The sequence below is a fragment of the Syngnathoides biaculeatus genome, chromosome 9, assembly GCF_019802595.1.
Source record: "Syngnathoides biaculeatus isolate LvHL_M chromosome 9, ASM1980259v1, whole genome shotgun sequence".
Lineage (NCBI taxonomy): Eukaryota > Metazoa > Chordata > Actinopteri > Syngnathiformes > Syngnathidae > Syngnathoides > Syngnathoides biaculeatus.
In genome coordinates this window covers 19,112,548-19,140,210 of record NC_084648.1, presented here as the reverse complement: position 1 = coordinate 19,140,210, position 27,663 = coordinate 19,112,548, and the positions used below count along the sequence as shown (strand labels likewise).

The window sequence follows — 27,663 nt, the reverse complement described above, 5'->3', positions numbered from 1 at the left end:
TTTTTTTTAAATTCAAATTCTTTTGTTGCCAGCAGGTTAGACATGACTGTATTGGCTATATGTTGGGTTATGGTTATGGAACAGTAAATGTAGACTTTTATCATTGTACTTTATATTGTAGCATAAAAAAAAGATTGACAATCCAGCCCGAGTTTCACAGTTGGGTCTTTTTTTTTTTTTTTTTTCCTTCTTCTGAGAAATATTTGCTAAAGTATTACCGAGAACCTGCAGTGGTCACTGATGGTGTAGTGGTACGAACGCCTGCCTTTGGTACGGGCAGCGCGGGATCGATTCCCACTCAGTGATGGTGTCATATCTGCCCTGCGGCTGACCCGGCGACCAGTTTGGGGCGTAGTGTGCCTTTCACCCGAAGTAAGCTGGGATAGGCTCCGGATAAATGCTGAGGCGTTGCGTCAGGTGTTTTTAAAAAAAAAAAAAAAAAAAAAAACTCTGCTAAACAAATACGTGCGTTAATTTGGGATGACGCGCCGTGGACAAGCCGAAAGGAAAAACACACACATGACCGAGAATCTGCACTTTTTCATTTTTGCGAGATTCCCACGTCCGTTTGCGTCAACGCGTTCTCCACAGAACCCGACGCACGTTTTTTTTTTTGGAAGGCGGAAAGCCGACGATGCAGCGGACTCGCTCCGCGGCGCTCTTAAAATTTGAGTTCCATCAAATGAACGCGACCGCGCCCGGAAACCCGTCGCGTGGCATCTTGCCGCTGGTTTGTAGTCGTTGGCGAAACCCGACTGACGACCAGAAAGGAACACAGGGCGGCGATTGTCACACATTCCCAGTCATATTTCCGCAGCTCATCATCCATTTTCTTTGCCGCTTATCCTCACGAGGGCGGCAATCACACCTAGGGGCAATTTAGAGTGTCCAGTTGATGTTGCACGTTTTGGGGACGTGGGAGGAAACCCACGCAGGCACGGGGAGGACATGCAAACTCCACGCAGGCGGGGGCCGGGATCGAATCCGGGTCCTCAGAACTGCGAGGCCGACGCTTTACCAGCTGAGCTCCGCAGCAACAAAAAAAAAAAAAATAAATAAATAAAGACACCAGCAGAGAACAAGAACGTTCACGTTTGGAGAATTTGGTGCCACGCAAGGCGTGTCGCTGCGCTGCGTTCTTGAGGTATGTCGGCCAACGGATCCGGTCGTCCCCACGCAAGTCACAACACGAGTCGTGCCGCGGCCTGGACTCAACCAAGCGGAAAGTCTCGAGTCCCGGTTTGAAGGTACACGACCACATCAGTAGCGGTCGTTAAATATTAAAGAAAGTGTTTGAAAAACAAAACTGTTTATTTTATCTTTTTACATTTCAATTACAATAAGTAAATAAGCAGAGGCGGTAAAAGAAAATATAAACCTCAGGAACACAATGAATAAAAAATATTTTTCCCAAAAATACAAAAATGAATGTATCATCGCATCTTTGACACTTGTCTTGTTTTGAATGTTTGAATTCCGCCGTTTTCAGGTCGAACAGGGGGCAGCTCTATTCTACCACGCAAAGAAAAGCTCCCTTCACAATCGAACCCCCCCCCCCCCCCGGCTTGTTCGCCACCTGAAAAGCGGGCAACGTGACACTGTGGGAAACGCTTCTTAGCCCCCCCCCCCCCCCCCCCCCCCTAGAAACAGACTCCGGATTGTTAAAGACGTGATTAGTTGCTGCACGAGAAGGCGCAAAGCAATCGCGAAGAAAACTGTACAAGAATCAAAATCCGTTTAAACGTGTACGGGTGCACGTTTTTGTTTTTGTTTTTTTGTCAGGGAGGGGGGTGGGGTGGGTGGTGGGAGTCACATTTTACATAGAAATCAAACAAAAGTTGAAGTCATACGTTCCCTTGAAATTGCTCACCTGTACCTGCGGTGTAAATCCATCGCAAATGAAATTCAAAATAAAAACTTGGCACCGCCGTCACTTGAAGAGTCAGCCCTGGGCGAGTTCAGATGGACCAACTCAGGTGCTCGTCAACTTCGTACGCACATTTGACGGCAGCAACTCCAGCAGGTTTTCCTCGACCACGAGTCCGCTGGTTGTCAGCAGGGGACAGTCCGCTACCTCCACCGGCAGAGCGTCCAGACGGTTTCCTTTGAGCTCCAGTCGGAGGAGTTGGGTCAGGTTGGCCACCCTGGAGCTGAGGTAAAACAAGGAGTTGTTTCCCAGAATCAGAGTCTTTAGTCTTTTACAGGAGAACAGCTCGTCCGGCAGGGTCTCTAAAGAGTTGAAGGCGGCCGAGAAGAACTGGAGACCCTGCAGGATGCCCACCTCGGGCGGGAGGGCGCTCAACTGGTTGTGGGAGACGTCCAAGTGCCTGAGTTTGGTGCAGTAGAACAACCGCGGGCTCAGCTTCCGGAGCTTATTCCAGCTGACGTCCAGAGTCTCCAGAGAGTGCAGCTTGCTGATGTGATCGGGGATGTAGGTGATTTTGTTGTGCCACAGGCGCAACGTCACCAGCCGCTGGCAGTGCTGCAGGCTCAGGATCTCTTCCACCGTGGTCAGCTTGTTTTCCTTTAGGTCCAACTCCTGCAAGTTGCTCAGGCTGAAGACAGCGCTCGGGATACGCTCCAGCTCGCAGCCCACCAACTCCAGTGAGACCAGGTTTGTCAGCTTCTTTAGGTTGCTGGAGACTTGGATCTTGGTGCCTTCGTTGAAGATGCTCAAACACTGTAGTTGCTGCGCCACATCAATGACGCTGGACGGGATCTTTGTGAGGCTGGAGCGGAGCGTGAGGACCCTCAAGGCTGTGAGCTCTCGGAGGGAGTCCAGGGTAGCACTTCGGGCCATCTCGTTGGTTAGCGGCCCGTTCAGATGCAGTTCCTCTAGTCTTTGCAGTTGGTACATCCATTCGGGAACCTCATCTAGACTTTCAAAGCACAGGCGCAGGAATTTCAGTTGTTCTTTGAGGTGCTTCAAGGCTGGCAGCTGAACCTTGGCCTGGCAATAAATCAGTGACAGATCCTGAAGATTCTCCAGCTTAGCCACGCTCGGCGAGATGGTGACATTTTTGACCTGCTCCAGTTTCAGCGACTCTATCTCAGCCAGCTCGTAGACAGTGTCAGGAAGTCCGGGCAGCAGGACCAGGTGCAGCTCCTGTTTGTCACTGGCATTCTTCACCAGACGGGCTCGCAGCTTTTTGGCGGTCCACTCGTAGTTGAGGTTGAGCTGGTGGAGTCGGCTCTCGCTCACCTCGGACAGAAAGAAAGCAAATCTTTTCGCGTAGAGGTCGTCGTATTGGTCCACCAGATGGAGCAGGAAGGCAAAATCATTCTTCACGTCCGGTATGTCGTTGATTCCCGTCTCCAGCCTGACGTGCTCAAAGGAGTAGACCCTCAGGGGGCGGTGGAACTGCCAGTAGAGTGTGTAGATGCATAAGATCCCGTAGACCGCCACGAAGCAGATGTAGCAATAGGCCAGCTTGGAGAACAGGTGGGCTTTGCTGTGATTACAGCAATAAATGTCAAAACCCGTCAGCTCAGGGGGGACCAAACAGCGCACCACGATCTCAATGTTCGGGCAGAGCGCCGCGGTGTAGATGATGATTAAAAGGAACTTAAAGACCTTGAGGGACGTTTGCAGCACATACGTAATGTACAGGATGTCTGCCTCCTCGACGTGAGTCCGGAACTTTTTCACCTTCTCAAACAGGGCCTTAGCTTGCTCACCTTCCTTTTTATCCAACACAGACGGAGCCGGCTGAGACTCTGGAGTCTTTTTATCGGGATTAGACTTAGACGACAAGCTCCGCTGGAGCAAGACTGTCCCCTCCTCGGCGGGATCTTTGGATACGGTGTTTCTCCTCAAACTGAACAACTTTTCTTCGCCTCTTTCCTCGGAAACCTCGCTCAAAGCCCTCGTGGTCCAGGGGGAGTCGAAGCATTTGCCCAGGATGGTCACAAAGAGGTCAAGTTTGGAGGAAGTCCCGGGAAACTTGAACCAAAAGCTGCTGGTTACCATGAAAATCATGGTGTGGATCACCACAAGGTACGGGAAATACTTAGCGTACCAGTGCACGAAGCGCTCGTAGCAGTAGTGGTTGATGAAGACGTACTGGTGGATGTCCAGGTTATTCTTGCGACCGAGCACCTCCCGTATGACGGGATCGCTCGGCTTTAGGTGGAGGCTCTCCCACGTCTGGTTGTCGCCGTAGCTGCGGATGTGGCTGCAGTCGATGGCGCCTGGCGTGGGACTGGTGAAGGGACTCGGCAGGCAAGCGATCTTGTCTTGTGTGAGCTGAGGGGAACGGCCGCAAGAATTAATGGCCGGCGGGGAACGACGGCCCTGCGGTGACCGTCACAGGAAGTGCCGAGAGCCTAAATCCAATCGTTTATGAATATTATTGTTATGACAGCTTGTGGAGGCGCTTCACCTCAAAACCAACTTTTGAATCGCTTGTAACCAAAGAGTGGATACATTTTTTTTTTTTTGTTGCTCATTTGCTAAAAAATTGTCTGTCAGCGAGCCGAATTTTGCGGAATTGTCCACTACCTTTGCCTTGACGATACGTCGAAAAGGTAGAATTGTTTTTCCAGTCTTGGGTGCGCTGATGTAATGGCTCCAGAATCCAAGAATGGGGAAGCACGAGATCTATTTACACAGTAGCAACCAAACCTGACCGGAAGAAATTTCCATTTGAACGAATGGGGAAAGGCTCGCAGTACTTTTGTCTATTCTAGGCATACTTCTCGTACTTGTCATTGAAAAAAAATATTGAATTTACTACATTGAATAACAGCCTAGTAGGAAATAATCCTGAAAATAAATACACTATTTTGTACACCTTAAAGCTCCACTGTCATGAAATGCATGATTTTTTAATATGTTATTCATGAAAAAATGGCCGTCGAAATGGACCCATCCATCTTTTTTCCCCCCACCACAAAACATGATTTTGCGTGAATAAGTCAGGGGTGCTTAATGTGTTGTCACTCGCGGCTGAGTGTGAACAACGCCGCTGCCGTCAGAGATGAACAACGAGCGATGACAACGCTGTAAAGCGGCCCGACTCGGCGCCGATGAGCAACCCCGGCCGACGCCGGGATCGGCTCGTCGCGCCCGGGCCGCGGCGTTGTTGTCCCTCGAGGCTGAATACGCCACATACTGTCATACGTACTGTTGTTCATTAGAAGTGATCCTCGTATCATCTAAATATGGTTTGAAATGAAAGGGTCGATTGTGAGACGTTCTCTTCGTTGAAAGAGCTTCCTTGTCCCGAAGCAAGTCGCCGCGATGTGTTTTCGATAGCGAACGTCCTGGTGTGACGTCTGCTTACGACGTTGCAGGCAATACGGCTGCCACTGGGATGTCGAGTGAGACTTTCGCAACTTTGCGCATGGATGACGCGCTCGCCGCTCGTATTTATTTTTTCGTACAGACATTGAAGTGAATAATGTACTGTGCATTTTTCATTTCAATATCTCTTTTAGAATGTCAATTGGGATGACACTTGACCTTTAAAGGAGTATATTAAAGCTCCACTGTCATGCCTATAAACATTCTAAAAGAGATATTGAAATGAAAAATACATACAACATTATTCACTTCAATGTCTATATGAAAAAATAAATACGAGCGGAGAGCGCGTCATCCATGCGCAAAGTTGCGGAAGTGTCATTGGACAGCCAAGTGGTCGCCATATTGACTGCATCTCCTGCCCGTGACCTCACACTGGGACATTCGCCATTGAAAACACGCTGCGGCCCCTCCTGTAAGACACGCCCCTTCTGACACGGAAGCTCTTTCCGAAGAAGAGAACACCTCACAATCGAGTGAAGTGTCCGGGGCAATATTACCCTATCGTTTCGAGCCATGTTTAGAAGATATGCGGATCAATTAGAACCAACAACAGACTCCCGGGCAGTACGTACGAGCCAGCCAGGCCGAAGCCGTGCTCGTCCCCCCCCTTCTTTTCAAAGAAGAAAACACCTCACAATCGAGTGAAGTGACCGGGGCAATATTACCATATTGTTTCGAGCCATATTTAGATGATATGCGGATTACTTCTAATTAACTGGGGACAAGGAAGAAATTTAGCACCTCTGACTTACAGTATGGACACGGATCTTTTGTTACGTCCCGAAAGGATTATGTCCTACCCCCAACTATTATTTTTTTTTAGTCGCTGTATGCACACCTACCTCTCATTTGGAACCCACGAAGGTCCGTCCGTCCTTTGAACCCGCGCAACCCATTTTTCACGACGAACTGGGTCACTTGGAACGTTATGAAGGGCAAATCCATCCTCCCGAGGGTTCCGGCAATATCCAGCCGGCATTTGGGCTGACACGAAGGAACAACGAGCTACCTTCCCGCAGGTAAAACTAATAGAAACATACGAGACCGCTTGAGTGGGCGTCTGCTACTAACATCACTTCCTGCTTCTTCCGGAAAACAAATCCCTCGAGAGGATTTCCATGGCAGGAGTCACAAAAAGCCATATATGTCAAAATCATGTTGTGTGGTGAAATACCGATGGGTCCATACCGGCTGCTGTTTTTTTCCATTCATATACTAAAAAAAATCATCAATTTCATGACAGTGGCACTTTAAGAAAACCGCTTTTACGCGTCTGCATGAGACCAATTTAAACTGTTTTTGTCCGTATACTTATTATCCATATTTTCATTTCTAAGTGATGTTTACATGCAGACAGGCGGGTAAAGTTTGAACGCTGAACCTCTAACTGTGAGGCAAATATGAATTCCGTTATGTGCTATTTTTCGCCCACAACTGAAAAAAAAAAAAAAAATCGACACAAAGTGTGTGAATTTCATTTTTTTCTTTTAAAGCCTGACAATTGGTCATTCAGCGACGGCGTTTAACTTTGTAATTTAAACGTGTCGTATATTTAAAGTGCGTAATTATTTTTATGATTATTTTTTGGAATTCCGATTGATTGAGGGCGGCGAGCACGTGACGGCGGCGAGGTGGGCGGGGCTCACCTGCAAGGTGCACCCGAAGACGCCGATCATGAGCATGGCCACGCACAGGTACTCGGAGAAAACGTCCCACCACGGCTTCAGCACGCGGTACTTGGAGTTCTGCTCGATGCCGATGTTGCGGAACTCTCCCACGGGGATCATCGCGGCCGCCGGTCCGCACTGAAGCCGAGAAGAGAGAGCGAGGACGCCGCTGGGGCCGAAATCCTGGAGATCCGAACGATCAGAATCATGATAATGTCCCGATTGGGCCCCAGAGGGATAGTTCGGAGTAGTTGTGGGGAATCCAGTCAGCGTGCGTGCATCAGGTCGGGTGTCTTCCAAGCGGACCGACCAGTTTGACGACAACGTGTCGGCCACCGACGCACTTTCGCAAGTCTGACTTGTTTTTTTTTTGGTTTTGTTTAACTTTCACACACTCTCAGCATTTCGAGACGACTCGTGTTAGTCGACGTTCGGTGCAGCCCAACTGCTGATACGTGACCGGAAGAAGAGTTTTGACGATCATCTCAGGTGCATGATTTTGGGTGGGGGCAAAAAAAAAAAACAAACAAACGAAAAAAAATAAAAGCAGCGAAACCTGACGTCATTTTTTTTTGTGTGTGTAATTTTGCCCCCGGTTTAAATAGTTTTATTTTGTTCAGTTCATTTACAATTCCAAGCCCCAACGAACCGGCTTGATCCGGTAGTAGTGGACTTACCTGTTGCGGGATCGGGTCGGAAACGGGAGCCCGTTTTCACAGATGAAAGAGGAGCGCACCTGCGTCAAGATGCACGAGGCGCCCACGCTCGCCACATCCGCGTTGTCACTTCAAAATAAAAGCGCTTGCAGCACCGTATCCGGAATCGAAATCCAAATTTAAAGGTGTTTTTAAATCAAGATTAAAATAGATTTTAAAGTAGAGCAATTCGTTTTTAGTCCATGGAACGTATTGTATTTATTTAATTTTTGTATAACTTTGTTGCCACAAAATGGGTACAAAAATCGGTAGTTGTGGTTGTGGCAAGCAATGCTCATTGGTTACCCTCACTGGTCTAAAAAAACAAACAAAAAAGACTGAAAACTGAAGTCGCCATCCGCCATCTTGATACTCCCAAAACAAGCGTGCCGACCCGTGAGCGTTAATCGGCGTTTTCGTGGCTGTGAGAAAACATTCCACAGCTATGTTAGAACGATTTACTCTTGACAATGTTAAAGTTTGTTTCTAAATTTTTTTTTTTTTAATTTTCAGATGAGCTTAATTCACTCGAACAAAGTTTTGTTTACAGTTGTCGTTCACTCTCTGCTTCACCTTTATAGGCTAATGGGTTTTGGCGGAAAAGCAATGTCAATATTTTCCCAAACTTCATCAGTAAATAAGCAAGAAAGCACATTTTCTGTGAAATTTTTTGATGCATTTCATAAAGCAGAACTCTGGAAATTGAATTTGATTTTCAAATTTGAGGAAACAAGTTGAAATTTTCTGTGATATAGGACGTCGCAGAGTCAACAAATGAACGTTGGGTTTAGCACGTATTTTCCCATTGCGAGTCCTTCTTTCCAAAAACATATCGAACTGATTTACTTAAATTTTGTTTTTATGACAAAAAAAAATGCTTAGTTTTTTTGCTGTTATGATGGTAGTGCTTCACAGCGTATTTTCGGGAAAGTTAACATGTCACGGAAATCGGGCCCTCGGTAATATGCAAGGTTTCTTGCTAGTTTTTCCTTTGCACTTTGCCTTTTTTGTCTTACCAAGTTGAATTAAAAATCCTTCATGTTACCAGAACTGAAAAAATGTCAAGATCACATGACCAGTTTTAATTCGACATGCCAAACTTTGAGGAAAAATCCAACCTGTAAACCATGTCTTCCGCGTGTTTTGGGAGTACCAAGATGGCGGCCAACTGGCTTCTAAATGCGATATCCAATCTTTTCTTTTTCTTTTTTTTTTTTTTTTTTTAAAAAAGATCAGTGGTCACTCTACTTCTGGCCGGATGCCTTGTGCCACCGATTCTAACCCTGTTTTGAAACTCCAATTATTTTGAAAACCTTAATTTGAAACCCTACTTTGAACATAAACGTGAAGCCCTAATCATACTTCAAAACCGCTTCAACCCTGTTTCGGAACCTTACTTTGAAAACCTGACCATGTTTTCACACCCTTAACCTCTTTTAAAGCCGAAAATTGAAACCAGAAAAATAAAAATGTTTTGTAACCAAAACCTTTCTGATACCCAAAGTCTTATTTTGAAGCTATGACTTGTTTTTAAACTTATTTTGAATCTTACACCATGTTCCAAAACGGTCTTTGGATTTTGCAGGGTACACAAGCCGGGGTCCACAAATGAGTACATCAAATTTGGTATACGCTTGTACGTAATACTGTACGTACAGTACAACAAGATGACAACGCCACACAATACAGTAAACATTTTACTATACAATTATTGTACAGGTTTCTGTTGGAAAAATGTACAAAGCAGATTTGAAATACTCTAATTTCAACCCAACTCTAGATGAACGGCAAAATCCCTTTCAAAGTGAATAATTATTATTATTATTTTTTTTTTTTACAGCAAACACCCCCCCCCCCCCAATTTCTACCCAAATGCAACACATGCTCGCTACAAAGACGCCAACGCCAGCCTGATTCAATACAAAAATTTTTGTCGGTTAAGAGGACCACGAAAAGCTATTCAACTAATAAATAAGGAGAGCGATTCAATTCCGCACAAGAATTATTCGAAGATCAGAGTACAAAACATCACGTAGAAACTTTTGTAGCTTAAACGGCTGTTAAAAAACATATTTCTCGTTTCGTCCTCCGTGTTTGTTGGAACGCGTCGGACAAAAGGAACGTCATCACTTTTTGTTTTTGAGGTCTGGTGGAAGGAAAAAAAAAAAGAAAATAAAAATAAAAAAGGAGGTCGACTGTCCAGTGAGAGATGACAAATCAAATATTCGGTAATAAGTTTAAAAAGCTACAGTATTAAATTTCATCTCGAAGTTGAAATCCTGGTTTCGGGATTTACAGCCAAGATGGGGATTTACCTGTTCAACCTCCTTTGGAGGATTCGGCCCTCAGACCCAAAAAACACTTTTGCCGTTTACTGTACATTGTCGTGTTGAATACGCGACATGATTATGGGGGGGGGGGGGGGGAACGTTTTGTGTGCGCGTGGGGTCGAAAAAAAGTTGGCCTTCCACAACAGAACAAAAGTCAGAGTACCGGAGATTTTCCAGAAAGAAACGTGAACTCAAAAGTCGCCTCTTTTTCCAGGGGAAAAAAAATAAATACAAATTTTCACATTATACTAAGAAATTATTTTTTTCTTCAATGATATGAGAATTCAAAATAATATATATTACATTGAAGACTGGGGAAAAACTGGAAAAAAAACTTTTCATGCTATACTAAGAAATTTTTTTTTCTTCAATATGAGAATTCCCAAAAATATATTAGATTGAAGTCTGGGGGAAAAACTGAAAAGGAAAAAAAAAACAAAAAACTTTTCATGTTATACTAAGAAATTATTTTTTCTTCAATATGAGAATTCAAAAAAATATATATTAGATTGAAGACTGGGGAAAAACTGGAAAAAAAACTTTTCATGCTATACTAAGAAATTTTTTTTTCTTCAATATGAGAATTCCAAAAATATATTAGATTGAAGACTGGGGAAAAACTGAAAAGGAAAAAAAAAAACTTATGTTATACTAAGAAATTATTTTTTCTTCAATGATATGAGAATTAAAAAAAATATATAATAGATTGAAGACTGGGGAAAAATGTAAAAGGGAAAAAAAAAGCTTAGATGCGCCGTCTCAATTCTAAGGTGAATTAAAAAAAAAAAAAAAAGTTTTTTCCAAGACGTTTACATTTGACTACATTCTAACCTGGCAATTTTCCACGATTATGTTAGCGCAGACGACCAATTTCAAAAGAGGAAATCTTCAAGCGTGAGGCCGGTTGTCACGGAAACCCTTTCATCTTCCCTATTGATGATTTTGAACATAACGCAAGCGTGGCCCAATCACGAGTGACTTTGAATCAGATGACAGGAACCAAAAGAACTCACCCCCACCCCCTCCAAAAATGACTTTTTTTTTTACACACGTGTCCGCAACTTTAACGAGAACTAACGAGCCCCCGATGGGCGAGCTGAACCCTTTTCAGTCGAATCAGGGCGATGAAGCGCCGCTGGCTGCGAGCGCGGGACTGAGGTTTTGCTGGGTTTGGCGGGACACAAGTCAGACAGACCCCCCCCCCCACAAAAAACCCCAAAGAAGCTCACCAGTGATTATACTGCCGCTGACAGTGGACTTCAAACTTTTCAAGTCGTAATACTGATTTGGTGTTAGCTCCGGAATCAATGTGTAAAAATGGACGTGAAGATGGTGGGGGGGTGTTTACAGTAAGCTGTGTTTCTGTTGATTGTGTTGCGAAGCGCCGTCGATCTCCCGCTCGGCCGTGGGACACTGAGGCGGGTCCTTCTGGCAGGGCTCCATGGTGACGGCCACGCCCACGCCGCTGCGCCCCGACGTCATGTGCGTGACCTCCGACCAGGCGTCCTTCTCGGGGTCGTAACACTCCACGCTGTCGAGGAACGTGCTGCCGTCGTAACCTCCTGCCGACACCCACAATGTTCGCGACCGTCAGTTTGCTTCGCCGTGGACAATTTTTTTACGTACCGTGATTCCCGGCCTGCAGAGCGCACCTCGTTATAAGCCTCGCACAGTACATTTGGAAAGGAAATACCATTTGGTACGTACGTACGCCGCAGCTGTGTAAATGCCGCAAGTGCCCACGTTAAAACCCACACCGAAACACGTGATATTTACAAAGATAGCTAGCATAGTGCTAACGCTAGCGCCATGCTAACAATAGCGCTGCGCTAGCGCCACGGTGAAGCTAGCACTGCGCTAATGGTATCGCCAGGCTAACGCTGGCATCGCACACACAGGGCCGGTTAAAAAAAATATACACTGGTAAGAATGACTGGAGACAGGGCAGTAACCCGCTAGCGCAGCGCTAACAGGGACAGACTGGTAAAAGTCACTTCCTCAGCACATATATTCCACCGGTCTCACTCTTACCTTTTCCGCTCGAGTGCCCCCCGTTAGAAAAATGCACAAATTAGCCGCATCACCGCATAAACCGCAGGGTTGAAAGCGTGTGGAAAAAAAGTCGCGGCTTATAGGTCGGAAATGGCGGTACTTGTTTCTGTGTGGTATTGTTATTTCCAACGTCAAAATTCAGACTTTTGCACGATACCTGCATGAATTTGAAACAGATATTCGAACCAAATGATGGTTAAAATCCAAAACATGATTGAAGGCAAAGGTATCACAGATGGCTAAAGTTTGCACAGAGCGCTAAGGCAGGTCTCTCGATATAAAAATACTGATACAGCTTCAATTTTTATGATATCGCGCCATTTTGCAACAACAATCGTAAATATTGCCACCTCCTCACCCAAAACGTAGACCCGGCCGTGTAAAGCAGTGACTCCCAGAGCGCTGCGCCGGTGCCTCATAGAGGCCACAAAGCTCCACGTATCCGTTTCCACGCTGTAGCGCTCCACCGAGTTCAGCTGGTTGGTGCCGTCGTACCCGCCCATCACAAAGATGTGATTGCCCAGAGCGCAAACGCCTACGAGGGAGGATAAACGGCGGTCAAAATCGAGTCTTTGCGGAAAGAGACCCGAGGTGGCGTTCTGCCACTCACCGGCTCCGGAGCGCACGGTGTACATGGAGGCCATGGTCTTCCACTCGTCCCTCTCCGGGTTGTAGCACTCGCACGAGCTGAGCCGACTGGTCCCGTCGAAGCCGCCCACGGCGTACAGGAGCCGGTTGATGACGGCCACGCCCACCCCGATGCGGCGCGTCAGCATGGGGGCTACCAGCTGCCACTGGTCTCGTTCTGGATCATACCTACAGAGAAAGAGGGACGCGTGCTAATTAGCCCAGCGTTAGCTGGCGCGTGCTACGCAGCTAGCAAAACTGACTGTGAAATCATTACACGAGGATTTCATTTCCATTAATTCGTGATTTGCGTTATTGTCGACAACGCCACCTGTTTTGACGTGTGAAAACTGTGTTAGGCGCTAGTGTACAAAACATTGAGTTTCTCGACACGCCCAAAAAAGCAAATTCATTTAAGCCCTTAAAACGAAATACAGTTCACACTACGGCGATGCTGCTCCTAAATAGTCGAATAAAGTTTATTTATTTATTTTTCATCTGTTACCTTTTTTTGTCTACCGTATGTTTTTGCATGTGCCCTGTAATACTTTCTGTATGTATGAAGTACAGAAATAACCCGTAATTGAGGCGGCGCTTTATAATCCGGGTGCGGAAAATACGGTAAATGAGCTTAACTTTCGTCTGAAGATACCAGCCGTCAAGAAAGTTTGGCTTCAAAACACCAAGAAAGGTTTTTAGCAATTTTGGCGCCAAACAATCATATACCGTAATTTCCGGCCGCGACTTTTTTCACACACTTTCAACCCTGCGGCCTATTCAGGCACTGGAGCGGAAAAAGGTAAGAGTGAGACCGGTGGAATATATGTGCCGCGGAAGTGACTTTTACCGGTATGTTTTTTTTTTTTTTTAAACCAGCTAGCATTAGCGCTATGCTAGCGTGATGCTGCCGTGTCTATGTGGTTCTTAGCGGTATTTTTTAAAAATATGTCCTGTTAGTGCCGCGCGAGCGTTAGAACCGCGCTAGCGTCAGCATCGCGCTTGTATCAGCACCACAACCGCGTTAAGAGTCGCGCTAGCCTGTTGCTGCTCTGTTACCGCCACATCTCAGTGATTAAGGTATGTATATATTTATATGTTTTGTTTTTTTTTTTAACCGGCCCTGTTAGCGTGTGCTAGCATGTTGCTGCTGTGTTGCTGTGGTGTCTCCGTGGTTTTTCCCAGTATTTTTTTTTAACTGGTCCTGTTAGCGCTGCACTACTGTTAGCACCGCGATAGCGTTAGACCATGCTAGAGTTGCGCTAGCCTGATGCTGCTGTGTTACCGCCGCATCTCAGTGATGAAGTTATGTTTTTTTTTTTATAACCGGCCCTGTTAGCGCTGTGCTACCGTGTTGCTACTGTGTAGCTGCCGCGAGTGTTTTTTTTTTTTGTTTTTTTTCCTCCTCGGTATGTTGTGGTTTGTTTACCGGCCTGTTTGTGCTACTGTGTTGTTGCTATGTTAAGGTAAGCTAAGGTATTAAAACTCTTTCTGTGTACCGTCTTTCTTCTTCGATGTGGGCACTTGTGGCTTTTACACAGGTGCGGCTCGGTATTGGAAATGGTATTTCCTTTCCAAATGTACCGGGTGAGGCTTATAATCAGGTGAGCCCCGTCGGCCGGAAATTACAGTAATCAAACCGTAGTCACGCTGGAGCTTGACAGAATTGAAAGTATGACTCGTGAATTCCAATCGAATCGTTATTTCTCATACTATTCCAAAATAAAGACGTGTTGTTCAACAAATGAAAATCCCAAATAGATTTTTCAAAAAAAAAAAAAAAAAAAAACAGCAGCCATCTATCGGACCCGGTTTCAGACCTGGTGGATCCTCCCACAGAATTGCAGAATTTCTGAGGGCATAACGGACGTTTTACCGGCAGACACGCGAGCGGTGCTGGACTGACCTTTCCACGCTGTTGTGGTGAATGCACCCGTGCGATCCACCCACCGCATATATCATGCAGTCGATGACTCCCACCCCTATTCGGTTTCGGGGCACGCTCATGGCGGCGCACGGCAACCAGCAGTTGTTCATGGGGTTGTAGCAGTCCAGTGAATTCGAGTCCATGTTGCCGTCGGGGGCGTTGTTTCTCCCGCCCACGGCGTAGAAAAGCCCACTGATGACGCAAGCTGCCAGGCCGCTGCGAGGCATCTGCAGGTCCGCGAGCCTGAGCCAGGACCCCGTGCAGGGATTGTACGCCTCCAGGTAGCTGAGGGACTGCCGGAAGTAGCCCCCGGCCGTGTAGATGAGCTGCGGCACCTTGGGGGTTCGGCAAGAGTTGACTTTAGTGGGTTTGTGCAGGGTGAGGTCCTGAAAGATTTGCGCGAGGTAGTCTTTGCACTGGGGGTCCCAGTCGAGAGACTGCAGCTGGGCCTGCAGGAAGTTCGGCGTCAGGGAATGGCAGCGGACGGCGTGGAGCAAAGCCTGAACGTACGGCCGCCGGTTCTCTCGGTCGTAGCGCACCCAGGCCTCGCACGCCCGGAAGACTTCAGACTCGCAGCGTACGTTGAGCTCGTCGCGGCTGATGAGGGTCACCAGCTGGCAGTGGGTCAAGTTAAAGAACTCCTCCTGGGTCGCGACCTGCAAAAGGGATGACGTCAGAACTTGAGGCCGTCGAAGTACAGCTAACAACATTTCTGTCTGCTCCCTTTAGACAAGGTCCGAGTGTCCGGGTATCTGAGCGTCAGGAGTACCTGGCTGAAGTTCATATAGATGTATTCCCGCGCTTTCTGGTGGAGCTCCGTGCAGCCGATCTGCTCGGCGAAACTGCCGATGCCGATGGCGTTACTGGGGTCGAGCTGCTGGACCAGGAAGTCGCAGCAGGCCTTGACCACGCTATCGATCTGGTACATGACGGCGCCGTTCATCACGTGGATCACACACTTCTCTCCGACGGAGATGCTGGCCGTGTAGGCGAACTCGATCAGTCGGTTCATCACCTGTGCCGGCCGGGACAGAACATAGTTGGACTTAGTAGACGCTGATCATCGATACGAAAACGTCAAGCTTGCGGTGTTCCTAATAACTTCTGAAAAAAAACCACTTCTACGGTTTGGAGAGCAACCAAACTCTTCAGAAGTGAATATAAAATCAAAATGTTTCCCAACCCCCACTTCAGTGACATTCTGAAATCGGATTTTGCTTGGGACGTGATCCCTGATATTGAGGCACTCGTGAACGTTGAATGAAAAGTAACAGTCACTCACATTTGAAAAATGTACGGGGTGTGCTCGGTCATGCCCGCGGATATAAAGTTGCGGGTGTGTGTCCCGTTTGGAATTATGAGTGTACCCCTTTAAGAGCAGAGGGGGGGGGGGGTGTCAGGTAAACTAGGAAGTAGAAATGGGCTGAGCAGCAGCTCATTGTCAAGAGACCGTGCGCTTCCGTGTTATAAACAAAAAAGACGTCGCGCTGGGTCGGTTTTCGTGTCCGCTGAGTGTGCGACAAGTGCGCAATTGCGCAGTGGCGCAGCTTAGGGGGAACATTGGTCGAGACTACACAAAATAAGCGCCATCTTTCAATATCTATGTATTTCTACTGGTAACAGCGTGATATTTCGTGCTCGACTGTGCAGATTTGCGAGCGCGACGGCTCGCGGGCACCGTGACCAACGCAGTCGTGACACTTCACTTGAAAAGTGGCTGCTTTGGTGAAATGTTTTTTCTTGTATACATTCGGCAGGCAGAAGACGACTGGTACTGAAACGTCCCCACTTTAGTTGGTAGGTGTGCGACGTGTCGGTTAAATCCGTCGAGATTTTCAGGTGGATGTGGAAATTTATGGAAATGTGAAATTATCATAGCTTTGTTCAAATGTACATACAGTATATCGAGCACATGTCATTTGAAACCACACATTTTTGTGAAGGAAACGTCTGACCTAAAACACACTGCCGATCATTGATTGGTCGACTTCTGTGCTCCAATGGAATGTAAGATAAGGAATTTCTAAAAATAGAGGAGGCGGCACGGTGGATCAGCTGGTAAAGTGAAGGCCTCCCAGTTCTGAGGTCCCGGGTTCAATCCCGGACCTGCATGTTCTCCCCGTGCCTGCGTGGGTTTCCTCCGAGCACTTCCCAAAAACATGCTACACTCAGTCCGCTAGCCTGATGCTAACGTACTAATACAGATGTTGCATTGATTCAAATGACTGCTACTCGAACACAAACGGAGCAGCAACCCATGCAAGCACACAACGCACTGACTAATTGGACACTCTAAATAGCCCCTCGGTGTGATTGTCAGTGCGGCTGTTTGTCTCCATGTGCCTTGCGATTGGCTGAGAACCAGTTCAGGGTGTCCCCCGCCGCCTGCCCGTTGACAGCTGGGATAATCTCCAGCACTCCTGCAACCCTTGTGAGGATAAGCGACTAAGAAAATGGATGGTTGGATAATTCCAGGGGTCGTTCAGACTCGTCGACTTGTTGCCTTTTTTACTCCACAATGACCTTTCGAGTCTTACTAGTCGCTGTTAACGTGTTGTTGTCCATCTCGAGGAGGATGCGGCGTGTAAAATGATGGTTAACGCTTTTAAATTCAATTAGAAGTGAGTGCGGCTGCTAGCTGGGATAGGCTCTGGCTCGCCTGTGACCCTTGTGAGGATAAGCGGCTTGGATAAGTGCTTCTGCGATTGGCTGGCGACCAGTTGAGGGTGTACCCCGCCTCCTGCCCGTTGACAGCTGGGATAGGCTGAACGGATGGATGCCTGAGTCCTCGACTTGCAACAAGATAACGAATGAGATTGTATTCCAAATTGTAATTAGTTGCACTCGCAAAAAGGAGGAACAACTTGGAATTGTGCTAGTTTTACAGCTGATTTGGGATCGGATCGACTGCACGAAAACGAGTTTCCCAATGATTAAATTGCTGTTACACAATTCACACGCTGTTTTATTTGGATGTCAGCACGGCAGCGTGCCAGCGATAGCCGGAGTCCGGCTGTCACCATCATAAAACCTTTCACTCCATAGGTGCCGTTTTGAGTCCCATTTTAACGGGGTTGAAAGTGTGCTTCGCCGTCCCACCACTGCAAAAAGAAGTTAACCATTGTTCAAAAGGGGTGGAGGGCCGAGTCAGTGAATGATCGGCAATCCTGACTCATAAGTGGTTCACTGAACCGCTGGACAGTAAACCTTGAAAACAAAACTGCGTACAGGAGCGCCTCAGCTGACCACATTTTGATGTTATGAAAGGTATGCGGCGGAAGAATACGTGGCCGTGCACCATAAGAGTGAGCCGCACTTGCTGGTTTTTTTCCCCACATTTATGACCTACAAGTGTTTTTATACAAATATTTACTGTAATAGTAACTTTGCCAATGCATTAGCATAGCTTAGGGTTATCAACTACAGTATTGTAATTTTCGGTCTACAAGCTGCTACTTTTTTCCCCCCACACAATTTCAACCCTGCAGTTTATGCGGCGACGCGGCTAATCTGTGCATTTTTTCCTAACGGCCGCAAGGGGGGCACTCGAGCGGAAAAGGTAAGATTGACACCCATGGAATATATGTGCCGAGAAAGTGACTTTTACCGGCCTTGTTAGCGCTGTGCTAGCGTGTCTCTGATTTTTATTGATATGTCTTGCTTTTTTTAACCGGCCCTGTTAGTGCTGCGCTAGCGTTAGCACCGCGCTGGCGTGTTGCTGCTGTGTTACTGCGTTATGTTTTCGGGTTTTTTAACGAATTTAATTTTTTAAACCGGCCTGTTAGCGCCGTGATAGCATGTAGCTGCTGTGTTACAGCCGTGTTTGAGTGATTTTTACTGGTATGTTTTTTTTTTTTTTTTTTTAACCAGCACTGTTAGTGCCGCACTAGCGTTAGCACTGTGCTAGCGTGTTGCTGCTGCGTATCAGTGATTTAGCTGCTCCTTTTTTTTTTTTTTTTAAACCTGGCCTGTTAGCACCGCACTAGCATGAAGCTGCTGTGTTACAGCCGTGTTTCAGTGATTTTTACTGGTATGTTTTATTTAACCATCCCTGTTAGTGCCGCACTAGCGTTAGCACTGTGCTAGCGTGTTGCTGCCGCGTATCAGTGATTTAGCTGCTGTTTTTTTTTTTTTAACCGGGCCTGTTAGCACCCCGCTAGCATGAAGCTGTTGTGTTACAGCCGTGTTTGAGTGATTTTTACAGTTTTTTTTTTTTTTTTTTTTAACCGGCCCTGTGAGTTCCACACTAGCGTTAGCACTGTGCTAGCGTGTTGCTGCAGCATTATTGCCGCGTATTAGTGATTTAGATATGGGTTTTTTTAATCGACTCTCTTAGTGCTGTGCTACAGTGTCGCTACCCTGTAGCTGCCGCAGCTGTTTGTTTTTTTTTTTTTACCGGTATGTTTTTTCTTCAGCCCTGTTTGTACTACTGTGTTGTTGCTATGTTAAGCTAAGCGAAGGTATTAAGACTGAAAACTCTGCACACCATCTTTGTAAATATCTTGTGTTTCAATGTGGGCAATTGCGCCTTTTACACAGGTGCGGCTTATGTATGTACCAAATGGTATTTCCTTTCCAAATGTACTAGGTGAGGCTTATAATCAGGTGCGCTCTGTAGGCTGGAAATGACGGTAAACCCCTGACCAAGGCCATCGTCGACCGAAACTCTGTGGGAAGTACCGGCAATAAGTGTACTGCAGCAAGGCATCCAATTTCATGAAAATCATGTCGTATTTACACGAGCAGACCATCCAAGAAGTGAATTGGGCACGGGGCCGCCTCACCTTGGGGTGGATGCCCTCGATGGGCACCAGTTCCATGCCGCACTCCTTCAGGCCGTTGGTGAACATGGCCCTGAAGACGGGCGACGACGACGCCAGCACCACCTTGTGAGCCACGAAGTCCACCGCCTCCAGGTCCCGGTAGCGCACGCGCAGCGTCACGTCGCAGAGCTGGCGCTCCAGGCGTAGCTCGTTCATGATGGCGAAGGCGGCGGCCGTGTGGCTCTCGAGCGTGTAGCTGAAGACGCGGTGGCCGTTGCGCGTGGACGGGGTCACCAGCGCTTTGCATTCTGTCAGGCACTCTGACATTTCCTTCCTGGTGTCCTCCTTCTCAGTCTCTCGCGCAAGAAGCGTTTGGCAGTATCATGGCACCGCCGGGCGAGCGGGAGTGAAATTGGGCGAGGACCTGCTGTTTGGTCGACTTCCAGTCAAGATTTACGCGCACGCGCCGACTCCTTTGTCCAGTTCGAAACTCGTGTCAAGCTCTGTGACTCATTACAGAGTCGATGGGAGACCTCGCAGCTGCTCGTAGTGTCGCCTGACTCGATTCCGACATCACCCAACTCGAAAATTCCATTGAACTGCGAGAAAAATGCGGCAGGAAATTCACGGAAAAATTGACCGGCTGCAAATGAGAACCACTTTGGGCTATTTATGTCAGCAGAGCATCTTTGCAAACAGGTTTTGTAGCTCTGCCGGGAAACAGGAATACAGTCCAAAACTTGCAAAATGAAGGTCTTGACGTGTTTCACAGCCCATCTAGCCTGCTAGCTGGAATCTTCTCAATCAGCAAACCAAAAAAAAAAAAAAAAAAAATCATCAAATTATTAAAAAAATTATGGCAAGTTGTGTCCCAAAAAAATTGCCTTTGAGAAATGTTAGTCCTGGAGAAGCTATTTGGTCGCTTTCAACGTGGAGGTCCTCCAGCACAGTAAACTTTCTTGCGCCGCAACAATCGCCAGGAAGCAGTCGCCTCATCGAACACCTGGAAAGTCACATCAGACAAACGATACACAAAATACCGCATCAGAATACTCTTTGCGTACCTATGAAACGCTCACGAGCTGCATTAAATGAGACAGCACAAGTGCACGTACGCAGCGTGCGGATCAGCAAGTTCAACGCTTCCTTATCGTGACGCCCAAGTCGCTTGAAGTCGCCACGGCACAGATTATACGCGACTTCCTCATGTGTGACAATATTGCTGAGACGCGTTAATTCTAGTGTGAGCTGGCCAGAATGGAAACGTTAACCACCTTGACTCGGAAATACTGGTTTTCACGGGCATCTCAAGGAACAAAGAGAGCTAACAAAATGAAAATAATCAATGACATTTTGAAAGATTAAATATAAAGGAGGTAGGTCAGTTCCATGACGTATGAACACGGTGAGCATTAAACGAGTGGACAGAGACCACGTGAAGAGACGGTCGCAGTCCGCTAGCAAGCTCACTCATCCATCCATTATCTACTGCTTTTCCGGGTTGGGTCACGGGGGAAGTAGCTTCAGCAGGGATACCCAGACTTCCCTTTCCCCAGCCACTTCTTCCAGCTCTTCCGGAGGGATCGCGAGGCCTTCCCGGGCCAGCCGAGAGACGTAGTCTCTCCAGCGTGTCCTGGGTCGTCCTCGGGGTCTCGTTCCGGTGGGACATGCCCGGAACACCTCACCAGGGAGGCGTCCGGGATGCATCTGGATCAGATGCCCGAGCCACCTCATCTGGCTCCTCTCAATGCGGAGGAGAAGCGGCTGGACACTGACCCTTCCCGGATGACCGAGCTTCTCACCCCATCTCTAAGGGAGAGCCCGGACACCCTGCGGAGGAAACTCATTTCGTTGAAATGTATCACAACACAACTAATTCATCAGACGTCTGCGAATGCACAAAACACTTTTGCAGCTCCGTTTCATCCCGGATGCTAACGTTATTAGCACATCAAACAATAAGTGTGTGCAACTCTGCAGAAAACTTTAAAATTTTGAACACCAGACATTTGACGATGTCCTGTCTAGTCGGGACTTCATCCGTACTTCTTTTACGAGGCAAACCAGGAAGAAATGCGAGAAAATGCATGAATGTGCCTTAATTTTAATTTAATTTTTCTAGCAGGCAGGAACTGTGGTACTGCATGCGCCAGTCCAGTGTGGCGGAGAAATGTGTTAGAATAGTACGGGACATCTATGAGGGCAGCAGAACAGCAGTGAGATGTGCTGTAGGTGTGTCAGAAGAATTTAAGGTGGAGGTGGGACTGCATCAGGGATCCGCTCTAAGCCCCTTCATGTTTGCAGTTGTAATGGATAGGCTGACAGATGAGGTTAGACTGGATTCTCTTGGACCATGATGTTCGGAGATGACATTGTGACAAGCAGGGAGCAGGTGGAGGAACAACTAGAAAGATGGAGGGATGCACTGGAAAGGAGAGGAATGAAGATTAGCCAAAGTAAAACAGAAGATACGTGCATGAATGAGAGGGGCGGAGGAGGAAGAGTGAAGCTCCAGGCAGAAGAGATGGCGAGGGTGGACGACTTCAAATACTCGGGGTGGAAGGTGTCTGGTGTTTTATGTGACAGAAGATGCTTGGCTTGGTTGAAGGGGAAAGTTTATAAAACAGTGGTGAGGCCGGCCAAAAAGGTTGCAGGAGGACATGAAGACTGTGGGTGTTAGACAGGAAGGGACAAGCCGAAAGAAAAGAAGAAAAAGAAGCAGGCAGAGAACCAAAGTGCGTGTTTAAAAACAGGCTGAAGTTGTAGCTCAACTTTGTATTAAAAAACAAAAAACCCAAACTTGTTAAGAGAGAATGCGACGCACGTGTGCTTTGGAAGCTGGAACATTGGGTGTGACTGAAATGAAGTCGTACTCAGCATGACTCAGTCTTTTACTTTTCAAAAATGAAACAAAGCCTCCGACTAATAAACGCCTGAAAACATGTTTGGCTTGCCTAAAAAGTATTTGAAAATTCCAGTCGCCCCAACGAAAAAAAAAAAAACACAGAGACTGCTTTCCGGTCCAGATTTGGACCCATGTGTTCAAATCTGAATCCTGACAGGAGTCAACACTGCATGAGGGGGAAATCACAAAGTTGTGGATTTCGAACTAGCAAACTAGCAACAAGCTGTGCTTTCGGCAACTTTTGGGACGCGAAAGAAGCCAGACGGTCTCAGGTTTGATTCTCCCGAAGGTGAATAACTTTTCGCCGGGTCAGCTGTCCGCTGCTCCGGTCGTGTTTGACTAATGGCGAAAGTGCAAAGGTCAAAATGCAATCTAAATCAAACGGGTACATCCACCGTGATACGTAACGGGCCCCCGCCGTGATGTGCGAGTCCGAAAGTGCACACCCAGACGGTTTCACCTCGATACGCTGCGATTCAGCTTGTCTTTGCATTGAAGAAAAACTTCCTGGTACCAATGACGTTCACCGGGTTGAATCCCAGCCCTGCCCTTGTGTTCTCCCCGTGCCTGCGTGGCTTTTCTCCGGGTGGGGACTCCGGTTTCCTCCCACGTCCCAAAAAACATGCAACATTCATTGGGGACCCTAAATTGCCCCAAGGTGTGATTGTGAGTGCGGCTCTTTGTCTCCGTGTGCCCTGTGATTGGCTGGCGACAGGTTCAGGGTGTACCCCCGCCTCGTGCCCGTCGACAGCGGGGATAGGCTCCAGCACTCCTGCGACCCTTGTGAGGATCAGCGACTAAGAAAATAGATGGTTGGATAATTCTAGGGGTCGTTCAGACGAGTCGACTTGTTGCCTTTTCTTCTCCACATTAGTTGCTGTTAACGTGTTTTTGTCCATCTTGGGAAGGATGCGGAGGCTACTGCGACACTGGTGAGGATAAGCAGCTAAGAAAATGTGTGTAGATAGATAGATAGATAGATAGAATAACCGACTTGGATAATGACACACACACACACACACACATTTATATCAATAGAAATAAAAGTTACGACTGTAAATTATTATCATTTTTTTTTTTTTTTTTTTACTAAAATGTGACAGATGGATGATAGTAAAAAAGCACCTGACTTTACAAGTGGAGCATTTTGTTTTACTGTGGAAAAAAAAAAAAAAAAGAAATCTCTTCCCCCGGGGGACGAGCAATAATCTCTCTCATGCGCTTTTATTACCACACGCAAAGAAAAACATTATTCAGCAAGCCTCCCTCTCCGTCTTCTTAAATGCGGAACCTGACGTCACGAGTCATCAAAAGGGCAGTAGTAAATGATTTAACTTTTTTTTTTTTTTTTTGCACTCGTGTGACCGTTAAGTAGTTAACAACGCTAAAATGCGACTTTAAGCAACACCTGTGGCGGTGGTAAATATTTTACAAGCTTGACCGCAACAGATGATTTTCAAAATTGTAAATTCAGGAAAAGCAAAAGAATACCAACTCAACGCAATAAACTTTAGTGCAACGTGCAGGCCGCAAATTTTACGTGAGCAACATCTCCGAACAAAAACGCCACGAAAAGTATGAACCCTGAAATAACGACGATGTCATCACAATTTCTTCTCCAAACACGTACATATTTGAAATGACTGCCTTAGGTCCTTTGTGCACACCACTTGGTTTTCGATGGCGCAAAGAAGAGAGCGGCCCAGAATTGAACACTGGTTGCTAAACCACAGAAAGCCCCGGTTTTACCGATAATACCGGAGGAGGAGAAAATAGTTGAAGAAAAATGGAATAGAAACTGTTGAAACTTGTGGAGCTATGCTGCACGTTAGATGATGTAGCCCGCAATGAAAATTAACATGACACCCTCGGACTACAGGGTCTAATTTTGAGACGTTTGGGGTACTCCGGCACTCCGGCTTGTTACTCCCACTTGTGCCCGTCTCGGTCTCGCTTGTGCAAAAGCTTCAGGGTCAGAACGAATCCTCGTTATTGCCCGAGCGTGTTCGACACACACGACGAATCGGCCTCCGGTAGATGGAGCCACGCTAGCACGCTAGCACACCAGCAAACAAGTCATTTTGACCCAAAAACATATTTGGAAGAATGACACGTACTAGGTACAGAGTTACTAAGTACCAGGAATGTAGTAAATCACAATCAAGCAGAGTTTTCAAGTAATTGAATGTAACCAGTTCTGCGGTAACTCTGATGCAGTACGTCAATTGTGCAAATGGTGCAGGGAGTGCAATCGTGTGCAAGTACTGAACAACAAGTCATCCATATAATGCAGCGATTTAAAAAAAAAAAAAAATACAGTAAAGCCTCGGACGTCCCTGTTTTCGAACGAAAATTTAGATATTTTTTTGCTTCTTCGAACGAAAATCTGTACTCGAACGCCCCCGAAAAAAACCACGGAAATAACATATAGCGCGTGGCGCAAACAGCTGACACAACCACGACGCGTTTTGTTATTTTCTATTCGAACAACCTCCCCCCCAGAAAAACCCGTAAGAAACATCACGCACGGCGCAAGCCGTTGACCCACCCACGACGCGCTTTGTTATTGTCAATTTGAACGGCCCCCGAAAAAAAAAAATCCTGGAAATGACATAACGCGCTCGGCGCAACCAGCGGACTTTTGTTATTGTGTATAACGCAGCTTCTGTACAAAGACGTCTCCCGGTAGTGACTGTTGTTTTTCTTCTTACGGAGGACGACCGTATTAACCCCCAATCATGGCTCCAAAGAAGGAAAGTTGCTTGTTCAAAATTATTCTGCACTTTTGTTAATAAAAAATAAAATTTATAAGGCTGGGGGCCGACTGGCTACAGATACGGCAATGCAACTCACAGCCTAGTGTACTCTACTACTAAAGCATACATTTGAACTAAAAAAATAAATACATTTCTTGAATTATTTGATTATATAAAGTATTTAAACAATACATGTATTTCTACTATGCAGTTTATTGTCAGGAAAAGCTAAAAAAATGCTTTAAAAGGCCTAATTATTTTGGGCTTGGAACGCATTATTTCTTTTTCTATTCGTTGTAATGGGAAACATTGATTCGGTTTTCGAACAAATCACCTCTCAAGCTGTTTTCTGGAACAGATTGTGGTCGTCACTTTATTGTCAAAAAAGACGTGTGCAAAACTGGCAAAATGGACCCCAAAAAATAAAAATCCAAATGGAATTAGATGTCAGGTGTATAAAAAGTTCACAGAAAGAGGGAAGAAGCGTTTACAATTTACGATGGTGAGTTTGTGTACCGTTCAATCGGGTCTACCTGAGCGAAGGTGCTGACCGGGATGTGCCGGGGCCAAGTCCGAGGGACTTCTGCTTGGTCTTGTCTCAGCTCCGGCAGCGTGGAAATCCTCAAGAGTGGGTTTATTTTTTATTTTTTTTTTGGGGGGGGGGGTACAGACGATCCTCTCGGCAGACCCGACTGTCTTCTGCTGCTGAATACACAACCACAGTTTTAGAAGCGTTCCTCGAAATGGGCCAAACGAGACCGAGCCAGGAAACGAAGTATGCGGGCGATGACCGGCATGTCGGCACCGACTGGGCTCGCTGACACATGGCGAACTCTTCGGGGAGGAACTGAATGTCCCCAAAACATGACCTACAAGTGAAGTCCAGATCTTACGTAATGAATCGACACAGGCCGGGGACTGCCGCGGACTCTGCGAGCTCGTTTTTCCTTTTCAGCCTTTTTTCACTCTTTTTCCATTCACGCGTTCCATTTGTCGCTTGTTTTGCAACCGAGCGCAGTCAATAAAGACGCACCGAAATTAGGCGGAACGATTCGAGCCTTTGCGGGCCTACCAAAGACTCCAATTTGTCTCTGAAAATAAAGTCGCAGGTGATGTTGTTGTTGTTTTTTTTTTTTAAATATATATATATATATATATGAATCAAAGTGATCGAGCTATCTTCTGACATTAACAACAGTCGCTAGCTAGCCGCGCTCGAACCGCTTCGGGAATTAAACACGCAAAAGCGGCTGCAACCGCGCGGTCGCTCTCACGGCAAAATAAATCCCGCTTCGTTTTCGATAATATCCGCATTAAAGCCCCGAGTGGAGCGCAAAGTGTCGAGAAAAGAGATACTCACATCCTGTGGGCGAGTTAATGTGATGAACTGCTGTGCGCCACATAAGAGGCGGGGGGGGGGGGGGGGGGGGGGGGGAGGAAGCGGTAACTCACCATGACTAAGCATTGTGTCCCGGACTACCCTCACCCTTCACAATAAGAGCGAAGGGGGCGTGGCCCCAGCTGACACGGAATAAACGTCGACGGAACTCCGCTACCGGAAGCTCTTATTGAGAAAGGGTCGGTTCCGAGTGAAAGTTCGGAGCGCCTGCCCGACTGCCAGCGAGCCCGCGTCACTTGCCAACAGTGGGAGGAATGCGCGGCGTTGAGCGCAAATGCAAACCTGCAATATTATTTGTACTCGGGTAGTGTTGATACATGTATCATGCAGGAAGTACTCAAATTGGCACATTACAAGTACATTTCGAATAGCTCACCGGGCTACTTCTTGGCGACATAATTAATAGTAATTCATGATCGCGATAATGAGTTCTCAGCATAATTAGCAATTGCAATCTAACGAGGTAAGAAACATTCATCTTCTTTGCCGCTTATGCTCACGAGGGTCGCTGGGAGTGCTGTAGCCTATCCCGGCTGTAGACGGGCAGGAGGCGGAGCACACCCTGAACTGGTTGCCGGCCAATCGCAGGGCACATGGAGACAAACAGCCGCACTCACAATCACACCTCGGGGCAATTTAGAGACTCCAATGAATTTTTTGGGGTGTGGGAAGAAATCGGAGTGCCTGGAGAAAACCCACACAGGCACGGGGAGAACATGGAAACTCCAAACAGGTGGGGCTAGGATTGAACCTGGGTCCTCAGAACTGTGACAAGAGTGGCATCAAAACCAATTCTGATTTTAATTCACTTGCAGAGTTTCACAAAAAAAAAAAATAATAATAATGCGGCGTGACTGGAATATTGATATATGTATGCTTCTTACCGGCGGCGCGGTGGAGCTCAGCTGGTAAAAGTGTTGGGCTCACAGTTCTGAGGTCACCTGTGTGGGGTTTGCACATTCTCCCAGTGCCTGTGTTGGTTCTCTCCAAGTGGGCACTCCAGTTTCCTCCCACACCCCAAAAACATCCAACACTTAATTGGACACTCTAAATTGTGTGACTGTTGTCTGTTGGCTGGCGACCAGTTCAGGGTGTGCCCCGCCTCCTGCTGGTGTAGGCTCCAGCACTCCCCGCGACACTCGTGAGGATAAGCGGCAAAGAAAATGGATGGATGTTTCTTACTGGCAACACGGCGGATCAGCTGGTAAAAGCGTTGGCCTCACAGTTCTGAGGACCC

At 46.9% G+C, this 27,663-nt stretch overlaps 2 protein-coding genes and 1 long non-coding RNA gene across 5 annotated transcripts; 1 reads left to right on the top strand and 2 right to left on the bottom strand.

The window, feature by feature from the left end:
• Window positions 1-1,181: 1,181 nt before the first annotated feature.
• si:zfos-323e3.4 (volume-regulated anion channel subunit LRRC8C) lies at window positions 1,182-7,786 on the bottom strand. Of its 2 annotated transcripts, XM_061829785.1 has the most exons (3): window positions 7,653-7,786; window positions 6,955-7,158; window positions 1,182-4,246 (listed from the first exon to the last, which is right to left on the bottom strand). In XM_061829785.1, the coding sequence occupies exons 2-3, from the start codon at window positions 7,093-7,095 to the stop codon at window positions 1,973-1,975; spliced, it is 2,415 nt and encodes an 804-aa protein (XP_061685769.1). In that variant the 5' UTR covers window positions 7,096-7,158; window positions 7,653-7,786; the 3' UTR covers window positions 1,182-1,972. The 2 variants fall into 2 exon arrangements, with proteins under 2 accessions (XP_061685769.1, XP_061685768.1); XM_061829784.1 differs by lacking the exon at window positions 7,653-7,786 and having other exon boundaries at window positions 1,183-4,246; window positions 6,955-7,383.
• Window positions 7,149-7,535, top strand: LOC133506054 (uncharacterized). Its single transcript, XR_009796387.1, has 2 exons — window positions 7,149-7,259; window positions 7,377-7,535. It is a non-coding gene; the product is annotated as an uncharacterized LOC133506054 (long non-coding RNA).
• Window positions 7,787-8,160: 374 nt separating the features above from the next.
• keap1b (kelch-like ECH-associated protein 1b) lies at window positions 8,161-26,367 on the bottom strand. 2 transcript variants are annotated; one of them, XM_061829977.1, is made up of 8 exons: window positions 25,561-26,367; window positions 19,388-20,369; window positions 15,373-15,618; window positions 15,143-15,259; window positions 14,583-15,052; window positions 12,663-12,868; window positions 12,411-12,587; window positions 8,161-11,562 (listed from the first exon to the last, which is right to left on the bottom strand). In XM_061829977.1, the coding sequence occupies exons 2-8, from the start codon at window positions 19,691-19,693 to the stop codon at window positions 11,345-11,347; spliced, it is 1,740 nt and encodes a 579-aa protein (XP_061685961.1). In that variant the 5' UTR covers window positions 19,694-20,369; window positions 25,561-26,367; the 3' UTR covers window positions 8,161-11,344. The 2 variants fall into 2 exon arrangements, with proteins under 2 accessions (XP_061685961.1, XP_061685960.1); XM_061829976.1 differs by having other exon boundaries at window positions 8,165-11,562; window positions 14,583-15,259; window positions 25,561-26,366.
• Between the last annotated feature and the right edge of the window lie 1,296 nt (window positions 26,368-27,663).

What these genes read in the sequence shown, in the direction of transcription:
- keap1b (XM_061829976.1), bottom strand. Translation starts at nt 19,693, where the DNA reads ATGTCAGAGTGCCTGACAGAATGCAAAGCGCTGGTGACCCCGTCCACG. An exon ending in TCGAGGGCATCCACCCCAAG is followed by an intron (nt 15,619 to 19,387) that starts GTGAGGCGGCCC and finishes CGGCCGGCACAG; the next exon opens with GTGATGAACCGACTGATCGA. An exon ending in CACCACAACAGCGTGGAAAG is followed by an intron (nt 12,869 to 14,582) that starts GTCAGTCCAGCA and finishes CTTTCTCTGTAG; the next exon opens with GTATGATCCAGAACGAGACC.
- si:zfos-323e3.4 (XM_061829785.1), bottom strand. Translation starts at nt 7,095, where the DNA reads ATGATCCCCGTGGGAGAGTTCCGCAACATCGGCATCGAGCAGAACTCC. An exon ending in TCTTCGGGTGCACCTTGCAG is followed by an intron (nt 4,247 to 6,954) that starts GTGAGCCCCGCC and finishes CGTTCCCCTCAG; the next exon opens with CTCACACAAGACAAGATCGC.